This window comes from Hipposideros armiger, unplaced genomic scaffold (assembly GCF_001890085.2).
Source record: "Hipposideros armiger isolate ML-2016 unplaced genomic scaffold, ASM189008v1 scaffold_859, whole genome shotgun sequence".
NCBI classification, from domain to species: domain Eukaryota; kingdom Metazoa; phylum Chordata; class Mammalia; order Chiroptera; family Hipposideridae; genus Hipposideros; species Hipposideros armiger.
The window spans coordinates 606,973-617,517 of record NW_017732209.1 but is presented as its reverse complement, the minus strand read 5'-3'; the positions used below and the strand labels follow the sequence as shown (position 1 = coordinate 617,517).

The 10,545-nt window shown below is 51.0% G+C and overlaps 1 protein-coding gene across 1 annotated transcript in view; it reads left to right on the top strand.

The window, feature by feature from the left end:
* Nucleotides 1–2,625: 2,625 nt before the first annotated feature.
* Nucleotides 2,626–10,545, top strand: part of MYPOP (Myb related transcription factor, partner of profilin) — a 9,033-nt gene continuing 1,113 nt past the window's right edge. Inside the window, exons 1-3 of the mRNA XM_019629484.1 lie at nt 2,626–3,637; nt 4,589–5,139; nt 10,315–10,540. Of these exons, the coding sequence (XP_019485029.1) occupies nt 3,618–3,637; nt 4,589–5,139; nt 10,315–10,540 (797 nt within the window). The 5' untranslated portion in view covers nt 2,626–3,617. The remainder of the gene's footprint in view (nt 3,638–4,588; nt 5,140–10,314; nt 10,541–10,545) is intronic.

Here is a 10,545-nt window from a genome sequence, read left to right as displayed (position 1 = left end):
TCCTCCAACCCCCCAATAAAATCTTTAAAATATAAAAATAAAATAAAATAAAATGAATTTCTCCTTGTGGACTGCAGTAAAAAGAACTGGATCTAGGGGAAAAAGTCTCAGTTCTGTTCTTGAATCCTTTCAACCCATTGAGTCTGGCCCACTCAGATTATCTAGGATAATCTTACTTATTAAAGTCGTCCAAGTATCGACTTTAATCACATCTACAAAATGCCTCCATGGCAACCATAGACATAACCAAAACTAAGCAGATTCTGGGTGTATTTTGAGGGTAGAGCTGACAGGATTTCCTGAGGGGTATGTGATTTCCATTTTGGACATGATGAGGCATTCAAGTGGATATTTTGTAGGCAATTGTGTATGAGAGTGAAGTCTGGGAGAAAGGTGTGCATTGCCAGAATGAAAGAGAAGGAAGGGAAGGAGGGAGGGAAGCAGGAAAGAGGGGAAAAGGAAGAAAGGATAAAGGAAGGAAGGAGGGAAAGGAGGAGGAGACAAAAGGGGCAGATTGACAGATACATAAAGAAAGCTAAATATAATCAGTACGGATTAAAAACAAACTCTAGTTAATGGAGCTACCTTCCCCTATCTTTTGTATAAAATTCTCCAGAATGGCCCAGGTTCTGATCAACATTGGAAATCAGCTTGAACCAATAGTCACAACTCACCAGGACCCCTGGACCCTGACAGGTACACAAATTCGATTTCCGAGACCCACGAAATGGTAGACACTCATTACCGCAGTGGGAACACAACTTTTAGGGATTCAGCCTTTGGCTTGTACACTTCAGGGCATAACAGGAACTCTGTGGGGGTTCTAGGTCCATCTTTAATGGCTCTAACTTTCTTACCCAGTTCTAAGTGAGTGTAGAACTGCCCCTCCCCCTCCTAAGCCCAAAGTGGTGCTGGAGGGAAGGGGGAGGAGGGGTCACTCTTAAGCATCTGCTTCTCTGCGTGATGTACAACCTCCGCTCCACCTCTGTTCTGTTCTAGTATGCCAGAATGGGTGCACAAAGCCCATGAGCAGAAGTCTTTGGTTGTTCTCCAGGCCCATTCTATCCCTTGTCTGCCTGCTCTGAGCTCAGGAGGCTGCCCTGCGTGCTCTCCATCTGCCTGGGTCCCTTGTCTCTGGGTTCACCTGAGGGACCTGCAGGGGATAGGGGTCTAGCCCTCCTGCATCCGGCCTCAACACACCCAAAAGTTCCTCGAAGCATAACAACATACAATGAATTCTGATATTTTCCTCTTCTGTTTTATTTTGTTTGGTTGTTTAATGCTGGTTGCAACCCACTAAATATTTTTCTGGACCCACGAATGGGTCAAAATGAACAGTTTGGAAAACATGCCTTAAAATGCCTTCCCTGACTCACCCCATCCTTGCCCTTTGACTCCCGCATCCTACCTCAACATGCCCACACCTGCAGAGTTCCATATGCCTCACCTCTGCCCATGGCCCTCTGGCTCCAGCCTTCTCATCAGCTCCAGACCTGCTTTAGACCCACCTCCTTCCTCGGACTCCTGTGGTGCCAACAGCATCCTGGATGCCTCCCCTGGATGCCCAGCGTATTCGTTTCTAAGGCCTGCCGAAACGAATGACCACAAACTGGGTGGCTTAAAACAACAGAAATGCATTCTCTCAAGGTTCTGACAGCTAGAAATACGAAAGCAGGCTGTGGACAGAGCTGCACTCCTTTCAAAGGCTCGAGTCAAGGATCTTTCCTTGTTGCTTCCAGATTCTGGCAGCCCTCAGGCCTTCCTTGGCTTGTGGCAGCATTCACCCAAATCTCTGCCTCTCTCTTCACAGGGCTGTCTTCCCTGTGTGTCTCTCTCCTCTTCTTATAAGGACAGTGGCGGTCCTGTAGGATCAAGGGCCCACCCTATTCCAGTATGACCTCATCTTAACTAATGACATCTCTGATGAACCTATTTCCAAATAAGGTCACACATACTGAAGTACTGAGGTGTAGGACCTCAATATCTCTTTTTTTGATGGGACACAGTTCAATGCATAAGAACCACTGAGCTCTTTACACTCACCATATCCTAACTGACTCCATGCCCCTGAGAACTGGGCCAGAGAACTGGATGTCACCTGGGCGTGCGTCTCCCTTCCCCTCCCCAGCCTGACAGTCACTATGCTCTATACATTCTGCCTCTCAAATGTCTCCCAATTTATTTCCACCCTGCCCACCATCCCTGCCCTGATCCAGTCTCCCCCATCGTGTCCCCACCCCCTCCTTGCCCTTTCCCCAAGACTTCTCCCTTGACTCTGGTCAACAGTATTGCTCCCTCCACACAGCAACCAAGTGGGTCTTCCTAAAGCACACATCAAACCCTGTGCTTCCTGGCTCAAATCCACTGCCTGTAGAATTGCACTCAAGCTCCTTTAGACCCTCCATGGACTGCCCCTGACTCCTGGATCCTAAGCTTTCTTGGGGAACATGGTGGGACCTCATATAAACCCTGTTAATTCTTAGGGCCCTCCCATAGCTCTCATCTCATGTAGATTAAAGGCCAAAGTCCTTACAGTGGCCCACAAGACCCTGCACCATCTGGCTCCCCACCTTGCCCTCCCCCTGACTCCCTCCATCTCCACTGGCCTTTTAGATGATCCTGGAACACAACAGGTACAGCCCTGGCTGCACTCGCTTCCTCACCTGCTTCACGTCTCTACTCAAATGTCACCGTTTCAGGGAGCCCTCCCCTATCACCTTATTTTAAAATTATTACACACACACACACACACACACACATTCTCGAACCCCTTTTCCTACTCCCATTTTCTTACTTAGCACCTCACTTTTATATCTTATTTTGCTAATTGTCTGATTCTCCTAAGTAAAAAGTGAGCTCCATGCAGGTACAGGTCTTTCTCTTTTGTATTCACTGCACCTAGAACTGTGTAGGTGCTCAATAAATATGAGTTGAACAGATGAAACACCATTTGATGAATGACCTTGAGGACTCCCGCAGGACGCTAAACTACAAATGTGTCGGCCGACTTAACTCCACTATCCTACCTTGCAGCTCACCCAACCCGTGTTCTAGATTCATTCCTGTCTCCAAGCATTTGCTTAAAGTCACGCCCGCGCCAGGATCACCCTTCCTACCCAAGAGGGTCTCCTTCAGATCACCCTCCCCGCGCCTCATGACGTAAATGTGTGACAGAGTCCCCAGGCATGGCTGGAAGGTTGGTGGGTTGCCATGGTTACCCTCCTGCGGCAGCATATTCCTAGGGTGCTCCGCCCCTACAGGTAATAGGTGGTTAGCAGATCTCGAGCAGCCCGGTGCGGGAATTGGTATAAAGGGGCGCCATCCCGTTTTCTAACGCCCCCCCACCCACGCAGTTGTCATGGAAACGAAGCGCTTCCCTCCAGCGCCGCCTCCCTCCACGTTCTCCAAGAGAAAAAGACACAGGCATAGTTGAAGAGCAAGGTGGTCTGAAAGACTGTCCAAAAGGCGGGGACGCCGCTAAGTCCCAGCGCTCATTCCATCATCTCTCCGACCTCCTCCAGAGATTGCTACGCCTGCGCAAGGAACGAGTCCCGGGTATCTCGGCGGTGGAAGACGTGGAGTGCGTAGACGAACGAGAGTTTGGCGCATGCGCTGTTATGACAGCGGACGGTGGAAGGTAATTCTGCGCTTGCGCCATGGTAGGGGCGTGAAATTCAGGCGGTCAGGGCGTTGGGGGCCGACTAGCTCTAGGTGCGCCTGCGCCGTGGCTCTCCTAGCGGCAGGAGGCGGGGTCCGGGGGGGAGGGAGAGAGGCGGGGGGAGGGAAGAGGCCGCAGAAGCCCGAGCCCTGACGGACGGGCAGGCGGGTGCTGCGGCGGCGCCGGTGAGTGACCCGCGGCCCGACTCAGTCCCTACCCTCCGCGACCCTCACTCTCTCAGGAGTCCCGCATAGCCTCCATTTCCTCTCCTAATCTCAGACCCCCACTACCTCCAGAACTCCCTTTAATTCCTGCCAATCCCCAGAGCCCCCACAATCCCCGCAGACTCTAATATTTTATTGTCCCAGCTCTCACTGCCCTAGGAGTCCCCAACTCACCATTATTCCTGAACGTCCCCTTTGAGGACCCCTTCTCATAACGGTCTTACAGAGGTCCCATTGCCCCGGAACCCCCACAGCTATCCTCGGCTCCACATCCTTCCCCCTTCTTGCTGCATCCCCCCTTCAGCATCTCCTTATCCCCATCACCCCCAGGCTGCTTCGACCCCCGAGACACTCTTATTCCCCATCATTTCCCATTCCCCTCTGTCCCCATTCTTCTCTAACTCCTGCAGGCACCCCCCTTTCCGCTTTTCCTGGTTTCCCTCCACCCCTTCAGACCCTCCCCCAATTTCCATCAACTCTTCCGCGTGGCACTTTGCGCCGCGGAAGGCACTGAGGTGTTTAGGCACAGTGGATGACAACTATCATTAGGCACTGGGACTGCCCCCCGCAGCCTGTCGCCCCCGTCCACCCACCGCCCCCATCCCTGGCCCCCGGGACTTAAGAGCCGGTGTCGCGGCAGCCGGGGTGGGGCGGGCAGCGCGGGGCCGCCGAGCCCCCGCCAGCGCCGTGCGCCCTGTGCCCGCAGCGCCGGCGCCCCCCATGCGCCAGGCGGCCGGACAGCGGCGTCGGGGGGCGCCATGGCCTCGGCGACGGCGGGCGAAGCGGAAGAGACCACCCGGCTGCGCAAGCCGCGCTTCTCCTTCGAAGAAAACCAGATCCTGATCCGGGAGGTGCGCGCCCACTACCCGCAGCTCTACGGCGCACAGAGCCGTCGGGTGAGCGTGGCGGAGCGGCGGCGTGTGTGGGACGGCATCGCCACCAAGATCAACGGCATCACCAGCTGGAAGCGCACTGGCCAAGAGGTACAAAAGCGCTGGAACGACTTCAAGCGCCGCACCAAGGAGAAGCTGGCCCGCGTGCCGCACTCCACGCAGGGCGCCGGGCCTGCCGCCGAGGACGCCTTCTCCGCTGAGGAGGAGACCATTTTTGCCATCCTCGGGCCGGGTGTGGCGGGGCCAGGAGCTGGTGCAGGATCAGAGCAGCCCCCCTCGGCTGCCTCCTCACAGCCACCGGCCCCAAGCGCCTGTGCCCAACGCTATGTGTTGTCCGAGGACCGCAGGGAAGACCGGCGGGCAGGTGAGTTCCTTCACCATCACCTTAGCAAGAGCAAACAGTCACAAAGTCTGCCGTGTGCCCTGCACTGGTCCAAGCCCTTTATGTGGCTCATCAAATTCTCACTACAACCCTCTGAGGTGGGTGCTGTTGTTATCCCCATTGTAAACCTTGAGGCTTAGAAACGTTAACTGAATTAACTAACAGGTCCCACAGCTAGTAACTGTCCGAGTCAGTAATGGAACCCAGAGCTAGGAAGCCTGGCCCCAGAGTCCACCCCTGGGGTTAATCAGCTTACACAGCATTTCATTAAACGTCATGTAAGGTAGTGACTTTTGAGGCAGACTGGGCTCCAGTCACAACTTTGCCACTTAGCTGTGTTATTTTGGGTAAGTTGTTGCAGGTCAGTTTCTGCATCTGTAAAATGGGAATAAAAAGTAGTCCCACCTCAAAGGTTGCTGTGAAGATTAAATGAATTAGTATGCATAGATTGCTTAGTACATGGCCTCTTGAACACATTGTTAGTTCTTGATATAATTGCCAATGCTGTGAGGTAGGAACTGTTTCACCATTTTATAAATGAAAGACTCAGAGAGGTTTGGTAACTTTCACAAGGTCATGCCATGAGTAGAGGAGGTGTGGAGAGCTGAGTACAAGAATTCCCATTTAGCCTTGACTTTGAATTATTTCTTTTACAGCTATTCCCCAGGCATCTGCCCTGTGCTGGGGGCAATGTTGGGAACACAGTGGTGACTGAGACATTCTCAGCCCTGCCTCCTGGGACTCACAATCCAGTGGAGAAGACAGATACCTACATAGACAGTGATGACTCAGAGTAGGCAGGGCTGGGCTGTGGGAGTCCAGAGGGGGCACCTGACTCAGATTGGGAGGTCAAGGAGGGTTTTCTGAAGAAGGAAACATTAAAGCTGAGATACAATGTGAAGATAAAAAAGAGTTCGGAAAAATGTTCCTGGTGGAAGGAACAGCATATGCAGTGGGCTTGGAGGCAAGAAAGCTTCACCAAACTGAAGTTTCCCAGTTGGGGAGTGTGGGAGAAGAAGAGTACACAGATTGAAAAAAGGAAATGTTTTGAGATGAGGTTTGAGAGGTCAATGAAGGCCAGACCGTGCAGGGCCTTTAGGCTGAGGTGAGGAGTTTGAATGTTATCCTAAGAGCCATGAGGAGCCACTGAAGGGTTTTGAGAAAGGGAGGGACATGGACAGCATCAAACAAGGCAGTTCAGGATCATGTGATTCAGAGAGGTTCATTCACCCACCCAAGGTCACACAGCAAGTAAGTAATAGAGTTGAAACTAGAATACAGGTTGTATTCAATTCACAATCCATGCACTTAACTACTGGGCTAGATTACTTGGCAATAACAATAATTAACATTGACTGAGAGTTAATGAGTATGCCAGAATTAAATCACACATGGCTTGTAAGTGAAGGTCAGACTTTGGACTTTATCTTGAGGGCATTTGGTAGTCATGAAAGTGTCTTAAGCAGGAGAGAGATACAATCACTTGGGACTCTTGTCAGTGTGAATCAAATCTTGGTATTTCTATCTGTGAAATGGCTCCATTGAACCAGAGCAGACATGGCAAACTTATTTCTTCAAAAGCTGTGCAATCCCTTTATTCATTCATTCAGTCAGTAAATATTTATTGAACACCTATTCTGAGGCAGGCACTGTTGTAGATGCCAGGAATACTGTGCAGGAAAAGACAATTTCCCCTCCCTTGTGGGGCCGACATTCTAGTTATGGGAGGTGGACTACAAACAAGTAACCTAAAACATTATATACAGGAGGTAATAACTAAGAAAACTAAATCATGTTAAGAGGATAGTGAGCTATGGAAGGAGGGCTGCTATAGACAAGGTAGTAAGGGAGGGCTTCTTTGAGAAGGTGAAATTTGAGCAGAGACCTGAATGGAGAGGTCCAGCCAAGTGGTTATCTGGGTTACTCCAGGTAGAGGAAACAGCACATGCAAAGGCCCTGAGGCAGGTATGTGCTTAAAGATCGTTGATTAGAATCTCACATGGAGATTACCCACTGTGTAAAACTCACAAGAGAAACTGATCTGATTGAAAGACTAGAAAACAGAGCCTGGGGCACCCTGAAGTGTCTTTGTTGACACTGGAGGAAGAGCTGAGGACCATTTCTCTCTGACCTAATTTTTGCTAGAACAGTAACAATAACAACATTGAGAATTGGCTGTATGCCAGGTACTAGCCTAAGACCCGTGCCCAGGTAAGTCAGTGACTCTCTGTAATGGCCCTCAGGGGGATGTTATGTTATTGGGTCCTTTGGTCCTATGCTCTCACACACACCCATTTACAGGTAGGGAAACTGAGGCCCAAAGGTTGCAAATAAATATGATTTTCACTCTTGTAATGGTCCCTCCATGACCCCTATGAGCCCTGTGGGAGTGAAGGCTGGACCACTTTCTGTTCCTTGTATTCAGTAGATGAAAAGCCATATTTCCGAGTGGCTGCAGTTTTCATGCCCCTTATGAGTGAGACTCACCACCCTGGGGCCCATAGCCCCTGCCCAAGCAGTGGTCAGAAGCATGAGCTCTGGAGCCTACCTGGGTTCAAATCCACCTCCTACCATTCACCAGTTCTGTGACACCTCTCTGTGCCTCAAGTCAGCTTCTCTGTAAGATGGGGTGATAATGATAGAACCTACCCAGGAGAATGGCTGAGAGGACTCTGAAAAAAATGTAGGAGAGCTCAGCCACTTTGCCCAGGGTGTGGCCAGGAAAGTGTCCAACAACTGTTAGCCGTGGTCACTGGTCCCCTCCAAACCTCCCCCACCGCCCCAAGAAGTCTGGACCCCAGCATTCAGGACTGGAGGTAACTGGCTGTGTTTGAAAGAGAAGAGTAGGGGGCTCTGATGTAACCTAGGAGCAGGAGGCAGGCTTTCCTGAGGAAGGAGATTTGAGCTGGGCAAGGGTGGTGCAGTGGGTAGAGGGTGATCCTGGTAGAGGGAACTGCCTGTGCACTGACCTTAAGGCAAGGAAGAAAGATGGAAAGGATGCAGAGCTGAGGCTTTGTAGCCCTGGAGAGAAGCTGGACTGTCCTCTGTTGGTGCTGGGGAGCTGTGGGAGAGGGTTGCTGCAAGGACCTGGGGCCTGGTGGCCTAATCAGTGCCCATCTCTGTGCAAGTCACAGTTTTTCTTTTTTCATTAAAGAAAAAGTTTTGTGCTGGACATTGTTCTAGGCGCTGGGTAAATGTAAACAGCAGTGAGTAAAACAATGCCTTAGCGGTGAACACACAATGTGATATATAGATGATGTATTACAGAATTGTACATTTGAAACCTATGTAACTTTACTAACAATTGTCACCCCAATAAACTTTAATTAAAAAAAAAAAGAAAAGAAAAGCCCTAGCCTGATGGAGCTGGCATCAGGAAGAGAAGATAGACAACACACACAGCGATCCCATACCAGGTGGAGATGAGTGCTATACATCAGGTAGGATCAGGACAGGGACAGAAGCTATTGGGTTGTCGGAAAAGTCATGACGCATTTTTGCAATGAAAAACAGAAAAAATACATCATGACTTTTCTGACAACCCAGTACTTTAAGATAGAAGATCAAGGAAGGTCTTCCCAAGGAGGCCACTTTTAGAGCAGAGCCCTGAGTTGGTGAGGAAGGGAGCCAGGCAGGTGTCTGGGGAAAGACCTTTCCAGGCCAAGAGAATAGTAAGTGCAAAGGCCCTGAGGCAGGAGCAGGCCTGATGAGGACTAATGGAAGGCCAAGGTGGCAGAGCCAAGCGAACAAGAGGGGTGGGAGATGAGGTCAGGGAGGCAATGGGGCAGGTAGTACAGAACCTTAGGGTTGTAGAGGATTTTGCTTTTTCTCTGAGTGAGATGAGAGCCTCAGACAGGCTTTGAACGGAGAAAGACAACATCTGACTTGTATTTTTAAAACATCTTTATTGAGCTAGAATTCCCATACTGTACAACCCACTCATTTCAAGTCTACAGTTCAATGGCTTTTTAGTCTATTCACAGTCTTGCAACCATCATTACAGTCGATTTCAGATCATTTTCATCACTCCAGAAAGAAACCCTGCACCTCTTAGCCATCGCCCCCTACCTCATCCCCTTATATCTGCCCAGACCTAGACAACCACTAATGTACTTTGTGTCTCTGTAGACGTGCCTGTTTTGGACATTTCATATAAATGGATCATGTGATATGTGGTGTTTTGTGACTGGCTTCTTTCCCGTAGCATAACTGACATGTCTTTTAGTTGGACCTTTCAGACTCTGGTAGGGAGGGAACTGTAAGGGGCAGGGTGGAAGAGGGAGCCCAGTGAGGCGGCAACTGCTGTAGTCCAGGTGGGATATGATAATTGGACCAGGGTGGGGGCTGTGCAAGTGGACAGAAGAGGTTGGATTAGTTTGAAGGTAGAGCCAATGGTATTTGTACATGGATGGGGTCTTGGGAGAGAGAAAGACTGGAATTTTTTGGCTCACGCAACTAGAAGGATGGAGCTGACATCGGCTGAGATGAGGGTAGCTGAGGGAGAAGGTTGGGGGAGGGGCAGGAGCTCAGCTCTGGGCAGGTAAGTTTGAGGTGTTATTAATAGATGATCCAGGGGGTGTGCTGAGTGAGGGAGAGGTTCAGGCTGGGCCTGGAAATCTGGGAGCCTCTGTGGACTGTGTTCCAAGTTCATGAACATGAATGAGATTCCAGGTGAGAGGAGATGGAGAAAGCCCAGCGGGCTTGGGGCTGAACTGGTACACCCAGAGCTGAGATTGAAATCTTGCCATCCTGGAGAAAGGAGACAGCCCTTTCTCCCAGCCTCCAGAAGTGCTCCCTACTGCTCCAGCCACAGCACCTCTCTCCCAGCCCCCACAGATCTCCCCAGGACCCAGCAATGAGGCCTGAGAGGTATAGGGGGCAGAGTATCCAAATGGTTCAGAGCCTTCTAGAACATTGGCTTTGCCTGGCTCAGCTGGGGACCTCTAGGACCCTGTTTTCGCTAAGGCTGGCTGGCGTAGGCCACCAGGTTATTATTAACTATATTGTCTCTCTTCCCTGGGTATGAAGGCTTTTGTTGCAAAGAATGATCAGTTTTAAAAGGATGGCTCAGGGGCCAGGGTGGGTGGAAGGTGGAAAGGGAAAATCAAGACAACATTGCGGGGCACCCACACCTTACCTACATCTCTCTCCCCACAGATACACTGGCCCACAGCAAGGCAGGCTCCAGCAGCCCAGAGCCCTGGGCCCGGCCTTCCTGCAATCCCCAGGAAGGGGGCTGCCCACCGCCCAAGGAGCGTGAGTCCTCGCCCCCTCCAGCCCTGCAGACTGTCCAGCTGCCCCGTCTGGCTTTGTCTCCACCGCCCCCGGCCCCTCCACCTCCACCACCCCAGCCAGCACAGCAGGTCCAAGTAGCACCCTCATCCCCCA